Genomic DNA, 19,720 nt, shown 5'->3' with positions numbered 1-19,720 from the left:
TCCAAAAGGAAAAAATATTTGGATAAGGATACACATGCAAGACTCGGTGTTACGTCAGATATTAAAAAAAGGAATGAATTTGGTTAAAAAATATACCCTACCTCACTTCAATTGAGACTTTAGTAGAAATAATATAATGTAAATATGTACCAGTATCCATATAAAGGCAAATATACTATTATAGTAGTATATACATTCATATACTAAATACAAAAAATTTTTTATCTTGATTTTTAGATTTTTTTCTATATTATAAAAAAAAAAAATGTATAAATATATATAAATATAAATAAATAGCAATATATAATAGTTGTTTGTTTTTTTTATATTTGAACGTGCCGCCAACGCTTTGAAAATTTTCATGGAATTTGCATAGAGAAAATTTGGTATAAAATGGCGTTTAGATAAATATTAGTTAGTTGACAGTTATGATTTCGAGGTTGCACGAGACTTCGTTTATTTAGGAACCAGCATTAACACCGATAACAATGTCAGCCTTGAAAACCAATGTAGACTCTTTCTTGCTAACAAGTCCAAAACTGAGTAGGCAAATGTGTAGTTAAGTCCTGCCCCGACGAACAAAACTAACACTTTACAATGTCTCATCAGCTCGAGGAAGAAACAACTGGAGCACTTTGTTAGACTCGGCCAAAACCGCGTAAGTGGTTAGCGCGCCAATCAAGAAGAAGAATTGCATTCAAAAATTTATCCTAATTCCAAGGATATCAAAATGAAACTAAAAAAATTTAAAAATATAAGTATATGCACCGAGGGTAGTAATGCAATGAAAGAATGGCTTCCGTTATAAGCACAAATTTAGAAATTTATTTTATAAAAGAAGCTTCTACGTTGTAAGATTGCCCCGTTTACATATGCAGTAATACATGCCTCAACTTCGTTGGCTTCGTTGTTTTATAAATTCGAAAAAAAAACAAAAATAGTTGAACTTTCTTTCTATGAAATAAATTATACGCAAATAACGCATACGCAACAAATGAAATAAATAACAAAAACCCCTGTTTATATATCCCCTTTGAAACTTATATATATATGTATATAATATATATAATTGGCACCTACACCCTTTCTGGGTAAAGGTGTTTGGCCGAGTCTCTCCTCCTATTTGTGGCGTGCGTCTTGATGTTGTTCCACAAATGGAGGGACCTACAGTTTCAAGCCGACTCGGAACGGCAAATATTTTTATGAGGAGCTTTTTCATGGCAGAAATACACTCGGAGGTTTGCCATTGCCTATTAGAAAAAACTTTTTCTTCATTTTGGTGTTTCACGGAGATTCGCACCTACGTTCCTTCTGAATTCCGAATGGTACACACTCATCAACCCATTCGGCTACGGTGGCCGCCGCTCACTCACTACACTGACTTGCATATGAAAATTTTCCATGTGTAACAAAAATAGTTGATTTTTGTCGCTCAGTGTAATAATTTATCCACTTAACACATACTCGTACAAAGGTTTTAATATAATTAGAGTTACCAGCTGCTATTTTCTATACATGAAATTATTACGTTTTCAGTTGACTGTTTGTGTATTTAAAAGAATTTTCTCATCATACATGGCGAAAACTCGTACCACCGAGATTATTTTATGTACACAAATTCTATGCATTGAACGTTGAAATTTAAAAGCTATTAAGTGAGACCACATTGTGGCCACAAGTGGACGCTTAGCAATGATAAATGGCATTGCCATTGACAGCGACAGCCACCTCAACAGCGACTACGTACATATACTCTTGTAGCAACAACAAAAACAGTCATACTCATGCTCAACGTCATCAACATGGACAGTCGTCATCATTAGCATCAGCAACAGCCAACATATGACACTCAATGTTAGCTGCTAACAGCATGCCAAATTGCGGGTAAGAGCTGTGGTAATATGTAAGAACAACTACTACAACTACAACAACAATTGAAAACTAAGTGCCTGAGATAGCAGCAACTGCTGCACTGACGCCATGACTGTTTGTGATGCAATGCAGCAGCAGTAGCAGTGAAATCATTGATGCATGAATGAGATAAGTGAGTGTATGAGTGCTACATTATTGCATTTGTTTATGTGCACTTCGCATGTACAGATATGCGCATGTATGTGTGCACGTCAGGCGCTAACCGCATTTGAATGCGCTGACTGGCCAATGCATTGTTGACGCAGTATTACAGAGCAATTAAAATGGACGCCAATCAACGTGACAACAACTACAACTCTAATGAGAATAGTAAATTTATGTGTATGGTTTGCCAGAAATAGTTGCAGCGGCAAATTCACTCAAGACGATGCTTGTAATGCCACCAACCGGAAATAGCGTTTAGTGAGCGAAAAAGTAAAAAAAAAAAACAGAAAAACAAGAAACTCCAACAACGTTATGACTTTCCTCCAATTCTTCTGCACGCACACTTTAGCAATAAAACTGCTAACTGTCATCTCGTTGGCTGAGCACTCAATCATCAACCAGTCAGCCATTTAGTCAGCCAGTCCGTCAGACAGTCAGTCGCACAGCCATTCATTTGGCACTCAAACGGTTACAATAGTTTATTTCTCCATCTACCCACTCTCTCACTCTCAATATCTTTTCTATGTTTCCTCTGTACATAGCATCGTTCATTCTCTCACCAGCACCGCCACTTTCCTATGCAAGTTTCAGCTTACTTTGAGCAGATTAACTTTGTCGTGTTGCTGACGTGATGATTTCGATTGTGTTTTGTTGTGGTTGTGTTGACTCTTATTTCCGCTCTGTTTGCTAGTTGTTGTTGCTGTTGGAGTAGCCTTTGGTGTTCCTCCCACTTGGAAGGGATTGCCGCTAATGCTACTTACTGACGCTGCATCCCTCCTGTTTGTTCGCTCGCCTGTCTAGTTTGCCCTGAGGGGGAAGGGTGTTGTTGTTTTTGTTAAACTTTTGAAGTATTTTGATTGCTTTACTCTGTGTTTAATGTTGCTTTTGTTGACACAGTTTGTCGCTATTATTGTTGTTGTCTGGTGTTGTGTTGCTGTTGTGAATGTTGCCCATATGCAAGTTCTAATTTTTGGTTTGCACTAAACGCTGGTAGTGAACCATTATAGAATGGCAGCGATTGGTGCAATTTCTGAGAACTGTAAGTTTAAGTTCTAAGAGAAATATGCCAAGTTCTGTACCACCACCAATATACTAAAAATATTGATGTTGTTTATATAGCGTGCAGCTTACTTCAACTCATTTTCGTTACATTCCGTCCAGCACCAATATAATAATTTTCGGTTTATTCTTACTTTCCTAAAGGTCTACATGCATTGTAAACTAGCTGAGCTGAAAATACTTAGGCCATTAGGTTTTGCTGTCTCATTCAAAGAAAATTTGGTGCTTATAGAGCGATTCTGTGTGAAGTGATCCAATGTATTTTGTGGTCTTCAATGTGCCTGAACATTGGCTTATTTATAGAATTGGGTATAATAAAAAGTAAACTGAAAAAAAAATTTTATAATTTTGAGATTTTTCGGATAAAACATAAAAACATCCTTTGGGAAAAAACTACACCTTTTTTGTTAAACTTTTTTTTGAATTTCTGAAAACCCGCCTCAGATTTTTTGCTTGTATTTATATTTATAAGATTCATATGATTCCGGAAACATATTGAGTTACTCATTCAAGTTTTCTCACAAATGACAAAAAAATTGTTTTTCGAAAGAATTTTGAACAACAAAATTTAATTTTTAACTAAATATTTTTTTTAAGTATATTTCCTTGCTTAAGTTTAAGTGATGCTAAATAGGTGTATTCCAAAGTGTTAGTTTTGTGAGAAATTTAAAAAGCGGAAGTAGGTTTTCGAAAATGAGTTCCGCGTATGAAAAACGATTTGAAGCAGTGTTCTTATAAGTCCAAAAATGTCACGCCGAAGACGTTCATAAATAAATGAGTGCAACGGTAAACCGAAATTAAAAACATTGAAGACTTTTTCAGACTAGGCTCACATAAAAAAAAATATTTTCCAAAACAAGTTCAGAAGATCATTGATTTGTTTGTCGCAAAGCCTAACTTATTTTTGCGTTGAAGCAGTTTAAGGAAAAGTGGTGGTAATGTATCCAAAGACATGATTTGAGGAAGTTTACGTGCGGAAGATCCAATATTCCGGAGCACATTGAAAAAACTGCTGCTCTAATTATCACGCAATGAAAAAAGACTTCCACGAGCTAAGCAAATTCAGAACGGAATTGAACAAACGTAATATTCACGGGTGAATATTTCTTTTGGGCGAATAGTTGCACACGTCGATCCTGGTGCACTACTGATAATATAAAACTTAACCAACCAGTTACGGTTCATATTTGGGACCGCTTCTCCGAAAAAGGATTTGACCGTTTATTTGTGCTTACCGCCAATTTAAGTGTAGTTTCGATGGATAAAATTTACTGAAACGCATTATTACCGTCAGCTGTGAGACGTTTGAAAGAAAAAGCTAACCTTCAATTTTACAACAGGACAACGATCCTAAGTATCAAAGTTGAAGGTGTGTAGGGTGGAAAGAGTAAAATGGGATTGATACGTTTGATTGGCGTTCACAGTCACCTGATGCCAACCCTATGAAAATATGTGCACGATAGTTAAGCAAAAACTCAAAGGAAAATAAATATGGATGGTCAAATTGTTATCAAGGCAAATTCCGATTACCCCACAACGTGCGTAGAAATTAACAGAAAGTATTACTCAAAGATGTGCATGCATTATAACTAATGATGGTGACTCTATATTTTATTAGATTCATAGCGTATAATAAATATTATAAGTCCATGCAGTTAAAAAGAAGTTATAATAATATAAAAAAGCAGCCAAGAAAATAGATCTGTGAATTTTTACTAGGCCTTGAATTCAACAACTACAGATCTGAAATCTCGATTTCTGTTAATGTTTGTTATTCGCAATCTACGACGGTCAAAGAGTATGCCACACTTGTGAGACAAATTGGTGGTCACCATCAAAGCAGGTAAACATTTTGTTTTGTGGTCATATCAAGTTTGTATATTTGTGATTTTCTAAAATAATTAGAAATAAGCTTTAAATACCAATTATATCTAAATATAATGTTCGGGCATGTGAAATAAATTATAAAAAGAATTTTTTTCGTAAAACATTTTAGCCCATTTTTGCTTTTCATAGTGGGTATTTTGGATCCTCCTGTTCCATTTGTGGAACAACATCAAGACGCACACCACAAATAGGAGGAGGAGCTCGGCCAAACACCTAACAGAAGTGTACGCGCCAATTATTTATTTTTTTATATTTTCCTTCATTATTTACAATGTCGTCCCAACCTTTAATTCCCTGCTCAAAAAATTTTTTGTCCTTGGAGCCAAAATACGCTTAGATATCCCTTTTTATAGCTTCTTTTGAGGAGTAGTTCTTGTTACTCATGAGGGGTTGAAGTCCACGGAAAAGGTGATAATTACATAATCCGGAGAGTATGGTGGATGCGGCATTAGCTCCCATCTGAGCTCGTTCAGCTTGGCTAATGTTTGCCTTGCGGTATGAGGTCTTGCGTTGTCGTGGTGAAACAAAACTTTGCGTCTACTCACTAAAGACGGTCGATTTTTATTAAGTGCCACATTGACGTTTGATAGCTGATGGGAATAATAATCAGCAGTTATCGTCTGGTTTGGTTCCAGAAGTTCATAATATACACATATAAACAATACCGGCCATATCCCACCAAATAGACAGGATACTCGTAATCTTCTTGGGGTGAAGGCCGGGGTCGGTTCTGGTGTTTCATCTTTATCTAACCATTGGCGCTTGCGTCTGAGCTATCATATCGACTGTCAAATTTGGCTCAGCTTCCACGAGATCTTGCAAGGCGTCGGAGTTAAAGACTTCAGGACGACCAGCGGGGCATCCTCCACGTCGCAGTTACCATTTCGAAATTTTGAAAGCCACTTTTGCGCAGTTCTTACACTCACGGTATCCTATCCGTGAGCAGTGTTTATTTCTGCAGCAGAGGTTGTTGTATTTTTACCACTTTTATAAAAAAAATTCAAAATATGCCTCGTATACGCGTTCGAAGATTCCATTTTACTTTTTACCAACACCTGCTTCTATCCGCGATTAAAATCACTTGTTGAATGCACAATATATCAAAGAAAATATAAATAGTTCCGTTATATTCCGCGAATAACTTTTTGTATGCAAAAATCGTACAAAAGTGAAATTATGGGGAAAATACGCACGAACTTATGGACTGACCTGATGCTTATACCATAGTAAAATTGATATATTTATATATAATATTATATTGCTTGGAATGGGATCCCTACAAAATGCTGTATATCAAAATTCTTTTCGTACGAAATACTGTAAATTAACGTAACAAAATTCTGCAGTGACAAAATTCTGTATTTATAGAATTCTGTATTTACATAATTCTGTAAAAACAAAATTCTGTACTGTCTTAAGAAAATTCTGTATTGACAAAATTGTGTATTGACGAAATTCTGTACTGACGAAATTCTTTACTGACGAAATTCTGTATTAACAAAATTCTGTATTGAAAAAATTTTGTGTTGACAAAAGTCAACGAAAAAAGGAGTTCTACGCAAAAATACAGTGGATTCTATCGAAACTGAAGAAAAAAAGTGCGCACTTTTTTTATAAAATTTGTTGAATTTCTTATCATTTACTTACAGCATTTCGTCAATACAGAATTTTGTCAATACAAAATTTCGTCAATACAGAATTTCGTCAATACAGCATTTCGGCAATACAGAATTTTTTTTACAGAATTTTGAAATACAGAATTTCGTATACAGAATTCTATAATACAGAATTCTGAAATACAGAATTTTGTATACAGCATTTTGTAAACAGAATATTGTATCATACAGTATTACGTACCCAACCCGTTTGGAATATTTCACTATGTCTTTTCTCAAACATAATCTTCAAGCCATTAAAAAAGTCTTCAAAATTAAAAAAACGAGCACGTCTTATTTTTTTATATACTTTTATATCTACAATTGTAGGAAAAAAATTCCCATCTCCGTGTGATAAATTTCAAGATTTTTTTTTATTTTGTACTTTAATTTTTAAAAATTAATTTTAATTAATTTAATTTTAGTTTTCAATAATAGCATAGTTCATTTTTTATTTCAAGCCATATGAATTAAACTTCAAAACTTTGTACATAATTCAGAAAAGTTCATAAAATTGTAAGACAAATTTCCAACTTTTTAATCAGAATTTTCAGAAAACTTTTGTATATAACTATATGCACTTTTATAAGATACCGAATGTTAGTTGAAGTTGGTTGAAGTAGGAGTTTTTTTTTGCTTACGGAGTTGAACTTTTCTTCCGTATACATAAAAACGCGATTTTTGAGCCAATTCAAATTATCACTTTGTTGTCTTAAAAACGAATGATTTATAAAACTGCATGTCCAAAAGTTTTCTAAAACTTTTGATTAAGAAGATGATAAGTTTACTGAGAATTTGAAGAATTTTTTTCGCATATCATATAAATTTTAATTCACATGGCTTGTACTAATAACAATACGCAGGGCCGTTTATTTGTAGACTAGGGCTTGTTTGTCGGGGCTCCTAATTTGGGAGAAAAATCAGTTTATGGAGGCGTTTGTTCTTCGAAGACGTTGTTGGTGGGACCTTCAAGGTAGGCGGCGAGAGCTATTTATACATGGTAAGGAATTTATTTTGCTGCAAATTGAGCCACATGAACGGCGCAAGGTGTAACAAAGCCAACGCCACGATGAATATTCTGGATGAACGATTCGAAAGTTTTTTTTAACTAGAACCGTGCGCTTTGACCTCGCATGGTTTTTTGAGGTCGCATGGTGAGAGACGCGATCGACTGCATCCCTGCAAAGTCAACATAACTCAGATCATTGCTCATTGCTTGTTGCAGAATTTATATAACTGACTCACTTTAATTGGATCTTTGGGATCTGAACCATCATGCGAAGCTGTGATGGGCTCTTGAACGATGCCATGTTATAATCAATGAATTGAAATAATTTCCTTACTTCATCACATTCAGGTTATTTTAGGCAATACATACAATACATACCCCTTTATATTGGAAAATCCTTTACAACTATTTCGAATGCCTAGCCGACAGCCTCAACCTAACCTAACCTAACCTACGGATGTATGCCCAAATGCATTCGTCTGCATTTATTTATCTATTTGTGCATAATTTTTGCGCAGCACTCAAGAACTAAAAATAAACGAAAGTCAAAATTAAAATTTGTTGCCGAAACAAGAAACAAATACAAAACAGAATATATTATATATTCAAGTAATGCGAAAAGGCATGCGAAATTTTACATGCACATATGCATGTATGTGTGTGTTGATGTGCATACTTTGCACAACTCAACTCAATCGATGAAATGCTCTTCGACCAACTGCAAGAAAATTGCTGTTGACATTTATCTGCTCTAATTTATTTTTAGTTTCAGTTTTGCAGTGGCGGTGACGGTGACGGCGTTGATGACGGTGACGACAGTGATGTTAGTGGGCGTGTGTGAGCGTGAGAGCGGCCAGCGAACGTACGATTTCATCAGAATGTTGTTGTTGTATATGTATGTAGCGGACGAAAGAAACGGCAGCAATCACATACGCATCAGCAACTGAAAGTGACATTAGCGTTGGTTTTTAATTGAAGCGGAGATGTCCCAACTTCCAAAAGCTTGCTGGGGCGCACATATGCATACACCCATGCATTGCTCATTCACAAGCTGATAAAATGAATACGATTTTTTTGGTTCACAAAAACAGAGTTCAAAGCCCTCTAGAAAATGAGGTTAGACCGAATTTGACGCATGCAATATTTCAACAAGTTTCATTAGCACACAAATTTAAACAACTCTCAACCAGCTTAAAAATTTGTGATCGAAAAGATGTGGTTATGGCCTTATTGGATCTTGAACTCACGCATTCAGACAGACTCGACTTGCAAGTAGTAACTCTATCTGCATATCCGAAGCACTACTTAATTTGACTACTGGTACAAAAACCAATTACCCCGAAGGTTTATTTATTCGTTGTACCTAATTTCTATTTATGGTATTATTGTTTCCGAATGATATACAGCTCTGACAGATTTTTCGTGACAAATTTATACGAATGCCTCTACACGGGGAGTGACAAAAAAAATCAAAGCGTGCTATTAAATCATTCAACGTGAACAAAAATGTTAGGCGCATGATTTGTTGCTGAATGGTGTATAATTTTCAAGCTATAATATTTTTTCAATAAGTCTTGAACATCCGCACACCACTGTCAGTACAAGGGGTTTATTAACATACTGACGAAAGGCCCAGAATGAATGAAAATGAATTTATTTGCATTTTTTTATAAAAGAGAAGAGAGAGAAGGACGGAATTGATGGTCACCTCTGTTAAAAATTGCAGAGCACTCACTACGAATCATAGTGTCCACATTTATGGCTTGGTTCGAAGAATTTGATTTCGATATTGTTTTTTTTAAACGACTAACGATTAACGCTTCATTGTCCTAAATTAAGGCCTGTCTTACACACTTTGCGCCCAATAAACTAATAACGAAAATGATTTCATTGTTTTACAAAATATTCTGCGTGTAAGCCAATTCATTTCCATATTCGCTTGAAACTATTTTCAAAACATTTTAGCCACTCAGAGGTGAAACTATCCACATCGAGCTGTTTAAAGGCTGCAACAGCTTCTTCAGGCATTGAAAGCCGTTGACCTCGGGAACAGAAAGAAATCATGTAATGCGAAATCAGAGCTGTAAGGCAGATGACCCATTAATTCGATCTTTTAAGTGTTCAAAAACTCTCTTGTGTGAGCCTAAATGTGAGTCCTCGCAATGCCTTGCTTAATGCTGAGTTCGTATTAAGCGGTTGGTTTTCCTTAATTCTCCCAGAACTTCTGGCAAAAAAATGATTGCGTACCACTGAGAATTGACTGTTTTAAGTTTCTTTAGTGATACAGTTGCGAAAATTTTCAGAAAAAACGGGCGACATGCTTCTCCCCGAACCATTTTTGTTGGATTAAGCTCGTCTTCGAATACCCATACTGTCCATTGCGGTTTTGTTTCCGACTCATATGCCTAGATGCAATATGCATCCCCTGTTATTATTTCATAGACGTGCTTTGAATCACCGCGTCTGAATTTTTTCAACATTTCCTTGCACCAATCGACACGAGTCCTTTTTTAGGTAATTGTCAAATTATGTGCTTTCCATCCATCAAATCTTCTTGACGATCAAATGTTTATGGAATATTGAATGTATACTGATCCCACTAATGCCCAAGAATGCCTACATTTTTGCGATATGTCACACGACGAACTTGCATTTGAAATTGACGACAGCATCGATTGTATCTGGTACAACAAGCGTTTCTGGACGGCCTTCACGAAATTCACCCAGCCAGGATCAACGGCCACGTTGGAACTCGTTGTACCAGTGTTTCACAGTTGCTAAGTTTGGTGGTGGATAATTCTCGTTGGAAAGTGTAATAAATCATCGCACGAAAAGTTTCACGAGTTAATTCCATCTTTTAGGCGAAATAAATTTTTCAACTCACTGACAAATAACAATTAACATATAGCGTAAGTTTGTGCCAAAAACTTAAAGTTTTTCGATAAAAATATCGAATAATAGCTAATCACCAGTAGCGCTGCAAAGCTGACCTTGTTAAGTAACAATCCTGGCATTAGCATCCTTTAACATTTTTCGCTCTACTCGTAAAAACTTAATTCGTTTAGCCTCCTCTTCTACCAAAAAAAGAAATCCATTATTTTTTGGTAGATCTTTAGCTCCTGGGCTATGGTACGACTACTACAATGTAGATCAACTTTGATTATTTCTGTGACATTTTTGACATTATCCGCATTTTGTTTAACATCAAAAATGTCTGAACGGAATCGACTATATATATATGTATATAATTGGCGCGTACACCCTTTTTGGGTGTTTGGCTGAGCTCCTCCTCTTATTTGTGGTGCGCGTCTTGATGTTGTTCCACAAATGGAGGGACCTACAGTTTCAAGCCGATTCCGAACGGCAGATATTTTTATGAGGAGCTTTTTCATAGCAGAAATGCACTCGGAGGTTTGCCATTGCCTGCCAAGGGGCGACCGCTATTAGAAAAATGTTTTTCTTAATTTTGGTGTTTCACCGAGATTCGAACTGACGTTCTCTCTGTGAATTGCGAATGGTAGTCACGCACCAACCCATTCGGCTACGGTGGCCGCCTATGGAAATCAAATGCAGGTAGTAATAATGGACCTTACGACCACCGAGTGTCTTATCTTAGCCAAGCAACCTGGCTAACCTAAACTAGTTCATTTAAATTTAAAAAAATAATAATAATTTAATAAATATATAGACTGTAAAAAATTTATTGCATGGAGAAAATGCACAAGACCGACGCAAAAAAAAAAGAAAAAAAAAAAATTGTGAAAAATAAACGCCATTTTCGAGCTACTTCAATCTTACATTGGAATTCAGTGGGCTTTAACTTTGAATACTCGAAATTTTTGTTAAAATTCTAGACGAAAAAATTTGGAATTTTGAGGGAAATTATTTGAACTTTTTTTGTTTAATATAGAAAACTTAAAACTCGGACATATATGTTACTTTGTAGTAAAATAAATAATGTTTTCATAAAAAAATATTAAAATTAAATAAAAAACAAATAAATTGACAAAACTTATCAGTAACTCTCTGTGCTACGGTTATGAAACACACTGTATCTGTACGTCAAAAACTTTACAGCATATTTAGTGAATTGCTTGAGTATAAAGCTTTCGATGCCACCATTTAGGCTAGTGCAAGTACTTTTTTTAGTATAAAATGGGCAAAAGCATAATAAAGGTGAACCTAAGCGTCAGTGCAAATTCATCAATTACAATTTATTTGAAATCCCTTAATACCATTTCCAATGCCTTCAAATGAACCTAAACGTGCAATTAAAAATATATACTAATTGATCAAAATCCATAGCCATGGGTAGGGTAAGTTACTTTGGTATTTTCTCTGCAATTTTATTTAAAACTCATTACAATTCATTGCATAGACTGTCGTTTTCAAAGCGATTGTAACAGAGCATACAATGGATGGTAAAATAAAATGAAAAGTGTCAATTAGTGTGACACTCTGGGCCTTTCATTTACCAATTGTGCGCGACAAGGCAAATGCGAAGCGGACAACAACGATAGGGGAGTTTATTAAAAATAAAAAAGTGTCCATAGAAAATGAAGACACAAACGCGAAACTGTCTTTATAATACGCACAATGTTTATTTCAGATTTTCCTTCATCACCTGCAATCTACCGCTTCGCCCTTTAAGCTATGACCGTCTGCCTAGCAACATCTTTGCGGCACATATAAATGACTGCCTACATTTGCACATAGTTCAATCAGTGGGGAGAGCAAAACATATAGTGCACGCGCATTTTACCGCCTATTCGCCTATTGGCTATTGCATACACCAAGGCGCAGTGCTGTATTGCTTTACCCGACACCAGCAAGGGCAACTATGTACATACTAGCACAGCTCAATCAAAATACAACCATGCACAGCCATGCATGTATACATATAGACTCCCAATGGGTCAACAAGATAACGGCGCTGATCCACACTGTTGCATTCGAGTTTCATTGCTTACCTTTCTTCCGCCTTTGTTTATTTATTTTTGTATTCGCTGTGGCATTATTATTGCTGTGCACTGCCAAGCGCTGCGGAGGAGACTTCTGGGATTGTGTGTGTGTGTGTGTGTGTGTATGGGTATGTCCTGCAGTGGTGCCATAGCTGTCACAGACAGCTATGTTTGGCCAACGTGCGATGTCTTCACTCGTCCATTCATGAGTGACACTTCTTTGTTTTCTTTATTTTATTTTTGTTTTGCTTTGCTGGTCATTGTGACTTATTCGGTCTCAACAATGGTTACTACGGCATGACACTGGTGACACCGACTGTAACAGCAAAGTGACATTTGTAATAAAAAAGGAATTCTAAAGATAGTCGCTCGAAAGGTAGCTGAAGAAATGGAGAAGTTTTTGAATTTAAAAAGAAAATGTTGTACTTATGTTGTGACTTTTCGTGCTAAAAATAGTACGGATTCCCTTGGCTACCTTTGCGCAACTCTCGGGCAGGTAGCCCTCGAATTGGTTCGACGTGGGAAGTAAAGTCTCATTGTCCCTAAAGTTAATAAACCGACACTAAGATCGTATCGGAGCTAGTACTTTTTCTGTGACAGTTCTGAAGTTTAGCGCACAAACTGACTCTGGACATTTCAATATGAATACTTAATAGTCTTTGCTCTGAAAAAACGTCGAAGATGAGCCCTTAAATGGAGTGCGGCTTTAGCCTTAGTACTTATACCCTTCGTTGGGTGTTTGGTGGAATTCAATTTGGAAGTGCACAGATTCGAGTCTCCGTACATGAAACACCAAGTGATAGAAACAGTTTTTTCTACTAGTGGTCGCAAACCTCTGAATGTATTTCGCCGTTAGGAAGCGGCTTATAACTGTAGGTCTCTCCACTTGTGGAACAACATCAAGTCGCACACCACAAATAGGAGGAGTTCGGCCAAATGCCATATAAAAGGGTTGTTCCACAAATGGTGTGATGCCGCGTCCGAGCGGCGAATGATTTTTTATTTGTTTTTTATGAGCAGATTTTGCACGGTGGAAATGCAATCGGAGGTTTGCACTTGACTAACGGAGAGCTTTCGCAGTTAGAAAAAAGGTTTTTTATAATTTTGATGTTTCACGCTCAGAGCAGGTTTTGAAGCCATGCATTACTGAATGGTAGCCACGCACCAACCCAATCACCGGTGTAGGCCTCCGAATATGATACCAATGGAGGGTTCATAACTGGAATCTTACTTCTACTATCAGATATTATTGTTCAACAAATCAATGCGCAACCAAATCCTTTGTCTATTACCATCGAAGAAAAGAGCAGATTTCGTCATGCATTAAAATAATAACTGGAATACACGACGAGGAATGCCACTCTGCTGGCTAAGGAGCCATACTTTGACCTGGAGTAACGTGAAACACGCGGGACAACCACCAAAAAGTTTGGTGGTTTTTCAGCTTCAAAGATTTCAAGAACAGGTGATTTCGTGTATATAAAAGTTGGTGCCCTAGCGAAATGGTTGCTACAATACAATTCCCAAAAATATGAACTCCTCAATTCCACAATCGCTAAAAACGGTTCCTGTTACTTTACCGACCCATGATGACTGACTGCTGGCTGAGCGGGTAGTCAGTAAAATGCATAAATATGGTCGAATTAATACATGTTTTTGGATAGAGAAACTATTCTTTTGTCAGAATTACACGCAATTGCAGGTATGTCATACGTAATGTAAAATCATATGATGATTTCATAAGATCTTATGATGAGATCACATGAAGAGATCATACGATGTGATCATATGATGCGATCTAATGGTCATTTCAAGTCTAGCAAAATGCTTATGACTATCGTTTGATGTTTGATTACTACCAACTGTAGGAAAATTCAGCCTACCGACAACGGAATGAGGCTGATCGACTTCGCCGGTCGTAGTAAGTAGAATCATATTCAGTCTGGTAATTTCCGGATCAGTCGACGTGATCACAGACTGACACACATTGTGATAGACCGACGGTATTGTTCCAATATGCAAGGTATGTGTGTGGTAAAAACGCGCGTCAACGCACAAAGCGAAAGCTAAACGCCAGAAAGTGGCAGCCACAAGAGATAGCCAGGAACTTCGCAGCTTAACTCTCACTCTAGTCCAATCAGAGCACTTCCCAAATCAACGATGCGGGCGGACAGTAGTCCTCCACTACTTGCGTACGGCCGCTAAAAAGGAAGTTGACTTACATCAACAATAGAGCAACTCCGGGTTTGACGGCGAGAGCCGCCACACCACTACATTACAATGCGCAGCATAAAAAGCTACACTGCAGTCGGCCGCAACACGCGCCCCAATGCAGCGATATTGCGAATTTAGGCGTCTTTTCAAGCCCAGTAAACGGGATGTGGAAAGATGTGAGCTCGAAGTGCTTGATATTCTAGGAACATGACCCGAAAATTTTATCACAGTGCCAAGGCCCAAACCAAAGATTCTAAGGTCGGATCTAGTTCCTGTAAAGACGGAAACAACGACCTGATGACGGATGACCCAGGCACGCTTATGTTATGGAGGAATCACTTCTCCTAATTGTTTTATGGTAGATGTAGCAGCATGGATGAGCAAGTCGACATCGATGTCCCAGTCGCTGTCGATGGAATCGTTGATCCACCATTCAACCTTAACGAAGTGCGATTATCTATTAGTCGACTCAAGAACAACAAAGCCGCGAGAGATGATGGAGTTCGCACGGATCTATTAAAAGCTGAAGGCGTAGAGCTGATAAATCGCATTCAGTTCCTTTGAAGGACATGGTCGGATGAGAGCATGCCAAGCGACTGAGACCTTAGTGTGCTTTGCCCAATACATAACAACGGTGATCCGCATGCTACCACGGGATAAGCGTGCTTAACTTCGCATATAAAATCCTGGCGAGCAAATTGTAAGAGAGAATGAATCCCATCGACAACCGACGAGAAACAACTCGACACACACCATCTTTTCGACGCTACTGAATCCGCCTTTGATAGCAGTATGAGTTTGATCTTCCCTCAAAACTCATACAGCTGGGTAAGAGAAAGTTAAGCGGTACACACACAAGCTCCGTCAGAATTAGAAGTAACCTATCCGAGCCGTTCGATATCAAACGAGATTTCAGAGAAGATGATTCTCTATCTTGTGACCAATTCATCCTCTTACTAGAAAAAAATTTCACAAAATTTTCGCAAGGGTACGATGCTGCCAGGATATGCCGATGGCATAGACATTATCGGTGAAATTAACCGCCCTATACTCGGCGTACTCCAATTTAAAGAGAGAGGTGAGCAATGTGGGGCTTGCGGTGAATGCGGGGGAAACAAACTAGGTGAGAAGTAGAGCTTTCTCTCGAAGGACCAAACTGACACTTTACGAAACGTTCATCATTATCGTTTTGCTATATGACGTAGAAGCATGGACGATGGAGGGACCTACAATTTTAAGCTGACTCCGAACGGCAAATAATTTGTATGAGGAGCTTGTTCAAAGCGGAAATACACTCGGAAGTTCGCCATTGCCAGCCTGGGGGCGGCCGCTATAGAAAAAAACGTTTTCTTCATTTTGGTGTTTCACGTAGATTCGAACATACATACTGCGAATTCCGAATGGTAGTCACGCACCAACCCATTCGGTTATGGCGGCCGCTGTAAAGGGATATATAAATAGTTAAGCGGCTTTATTGTATGTTTCCCGTATGAACGACGACGTTCCAGAAAAGTGCATCTTCGACACAGTGCCCTAAAAAGGAAGGCGAGGAAGATGAAGACCCCATCTCCGTTGGAAAGACCATGTGCCGCAGTACCTGTCAGTTCTCGAGACGTCTAACTGCTACCAGCGAGCGCAGGACAGAAACAGCTGACGCGCTATTTTGGATTCGGCCAAAACCGACACAAGATTCTTGTAAGTAAGTAAGTAAGTAAATATATATCTGTGCATATATTGCAATTTAATAAACCACCCGCAAATTACCCACAATTACTTACATGATGCCAATTCCTGCAAATGTTGAAATTCACGCGGCGACAATTTGTCCCATTTATGTGATGTGGCGCTCATTGTGCCTGAAAGTATGCAAAACCAAACGGAAACTCCTTGTTAATCAGTAGTCGAGTGTATTTGTATATAAGTATATTTTTATATTGTACAATGGGCGGCTCTAGAAGTGTCATAGTAACTATTCACTGCCTGGTTGTGAATTAAATAAAACAAAAAAAGTAGCTGACAAGTAGAGAAAAATAAGCGTATAATAAGCAACTTACCTAGTGACAGCTGCCTGTCACATCATTTATCATGCCTAGTAATTGTGGCAAATTATAATGTGTCAAAAGTGTTGACTGAACCAAGTAACGACAACCTTTTACTCACACCTTCCCTTTCACACAAGCTAAACGACTAGGCACCAGACGATGTGACAAATGTAAAATGTTAACGGTATTGGCGCCGCACTGTCAATAAGTGATGCCAAAGTGCTGCATATCTAGTTGGGCGTAGGATGTCAACGACACAAACCGGAAGGCAGGGCAGACAGCGAGACAGTCAGTAGTTGCACTGCCACTCAAAACCGCCACAAAGTGTGCTATACTAATGACCAAAGGAAAATGAGACAGCATAAACAGAGGCACAAACACGTTTGTACGTTTGGATTTACTTAAGAAACACATACACGCACACGCGCATCGCAGTTTATAATTGTGTACTCTGTTAGAGCTTGTTTGAGGATGCTCTAAGGGATACCAGCAACGCACAGATCACAGCTGGCGTATTGCCAGCAGCCTTGCCAACGCCGTTTCGCGTTCTCAATTAAAATTGTCAACATTGTCATTATTGACGTTACCCCGCCTAATGCTGTGCTTTCAATTTGTGCAGTTGATTTTCTGCCATCAAATAAGCGTAGCGTACATTTATAATCTATGCTACATTGGCTAGCGCCTTGCTTTTCAACGTTATCTTTATTTGCAAACGGCGTCTCCCTCGTAAGTTGATGACCGCCTGGTGGGGTTAAGACGCCTAAAGGCAATTCGCTGTCACTTGTGAATAGCATTAGAGCGGCGCCATTACTCCTCACTCACCACCAACCTGTTTATCACATACTTTGTCAGCTGGTTTGCTTGTGCGTGTAACTGATAGTTTATATGGATGTACCTTTTTATGGCAACACAGTTTTTTTCCTAAAAGATCGACATTCCAAAAATGTTATGGTTACTAATGCGTTTTCCAAGAAAATTTTCGTATTTATTATGTAGACATTTGAAATATTTGAAGTTCTGAAGAAATTCTGAAGGTACTACAGTGGAAATTATCCATAAATAAGAAACTTCAAGCCAGATAGTCAGTGGGATACATGGGAAGTTTGGTCATGTTTGCAAATGGAGCCATACGTCAATTATATTTGACACTTCTGAACTGGACAGCTGTAGTATATGTAGCGACTATTGTCTCTACTAATTGTAAAATATTTTTCTCTACTTTTATCAATTTATTTCATATTGTAACTCTAACCCACAAAGCCATACGTCAAAAGCTCCTTACGGTTGTCTTTAATTTGATGGTCTCTGTTCTTTGCGATGGTGGCAGCATTGATACTACGCGCGTTTTTCTCGTGACTTTAAAACTAAAAACTTAAACCTTAATTTTGTATTAACTTAATATTGTGATAAATAATAAAGTAAGAATTAATACTTAAAGTAGATGGCTACTTAATATTTCAGTGATAAATAGTGCCTACAAAGAGCAAGCAATGGAGCGCGTAAAGGTCAAAATAAAGATTTCCATCATTTAGTAAAAGTTATTAAACAAATTCGTGATTAATTTTGTACCATCCTATGACCAGAAAGTACCGGGAATGTTTAAGTAAAACAAAACAGATTTAAATTTCAGGTAAATTTATTTTATCTCCTTCAAAATATGATCCGTCTGAAGCAACACACATGTGCCAACACGTAACCCAGTCCTCCATGTACCCCTGGTAGGCCGACGCCAGCTCCTTCGTCGCATTCTCTTTGATCTCCTCTATCGACTGAAATCTTCTTCCACGAAGTGGTAACTTCAACTTGGGAAACAAAAAAAAAGTCGCACTGGGCCATATCAGGTGAATACGGTGTTTGCACGATGCTATTTACTTGGTGATTGGTCAAATAATCCAGCACAATTTGGGCTCGGTGCGATGGCGCGTTATCATCATGCAAAATCCAAGAATTGTTTGCCCATATTTCCGGTCTTTTGCGACGTACAGGATCTCGCAAACGTTCCTATGGCGCTAAAAAGTGACAGATGTGTGTCTTAAAGAGAAGTAGAGAATTAATTAATACCTCTTGGATTGAAGAGCAAAATGTTAAAATTGTTACAAAAAAACTCGAAGTGTCTTTACATTGCATGCCTTTTTTTGCATTATTATACGACGGCAATGTTAAAACGGCCAAATGGTCGGGCATGGAGAATAGCAGTCCAGTGAGAATTTTTTTTTAAAACTTTTAGCTATAAAAATTAATATAGTACTAATGAAAAAGATAAAACCTCTAAATGGTCGTTTTATTGCAGTTGAAGATTGAAATATCAGGTCGAGTGAAAAGTTCAGAAAGTGGGTTTGACAGTTTTGTGTTTGTCAAAGTTGGTTGTTGTGGTACAGCGTTCGAGAATGGAAAAAAGATAATTCCATAAATTCGTCAACACCTCTATTACCGCGGCAAAAAGGCGTAGTAGGTAAGCGAAAAAGTGTGTTCTTTATGGTTTCAATAAAATCTCGAATGCAATAGCAAAGGCGGCCGTCGTAGCCGAATGGATTGGTGCGCGACTACCATCGGAATTCACAGAGAGAACGTCGGTTCGAATCTCGGTGAAAACACAAAAATTAAGAAAAACATTTTTCTAATAGCGGTCGCCCCTCGGCGGGCAATGACAAGCCTCCGAGTGTATTTCTGCCATTAAAAAGCTCCTCATAAAAAATATCTGACGTTCGGAATCGGCTTAAAACTGTAGGTCCCTCCATTTGTGGAACAACATCAAGACGCACACCATAAATAGGAGAAGGAGTTCGGGCAAACACCCAAAAAGGGTGTACGCGCCAA

General features: G+C 37.8%; 1 protein-coding gene across 1 annotated transcript in view; it reads right to left on the bottom strand.

Annotated features, from left to right (window-relative positions):
• The window catches only part of LOC129245344 (diacylglycerol kinase 1), a 293,249-nt gene that overhangs the window by 174,671 nt on the left and 98,858 nt on the right, over window positions 1–19,720 (bottom strand). The window contains exon 3 of the mRNA XM_054883446.1: window positions 16,640–16,717. Coding sequence (XP_054739421.1) covers window positions 16,640–16,712 — 73 coding nt within the window. The 5' untranslated portion in view covers window positions 16,713–16,717. The remainder of the gene's footprint in view (window positions 1–16,639; window positions 16,718–19,720) is intronic.

The sequence above is a fragment of the Anastrepha obliqua genome, chromosome 4 (assembly GCF_027943255.1).
Source record: "Anastrepha obliqua isolate idAnaObli1 chromosome 4, idAnaObli1_1.0, whole genome shotgun sequence".
NCBI classification, from domain to species: domain Eukaryota; kingdom Metazoa; phylum Arthropoda; class Insecta; order Diptera; family Tephritidae; genus Anastrepha; species Anastrepha obliqua.
This window is presented reverse-complemented; position numbering and strand designations above follow the sequence as displayed.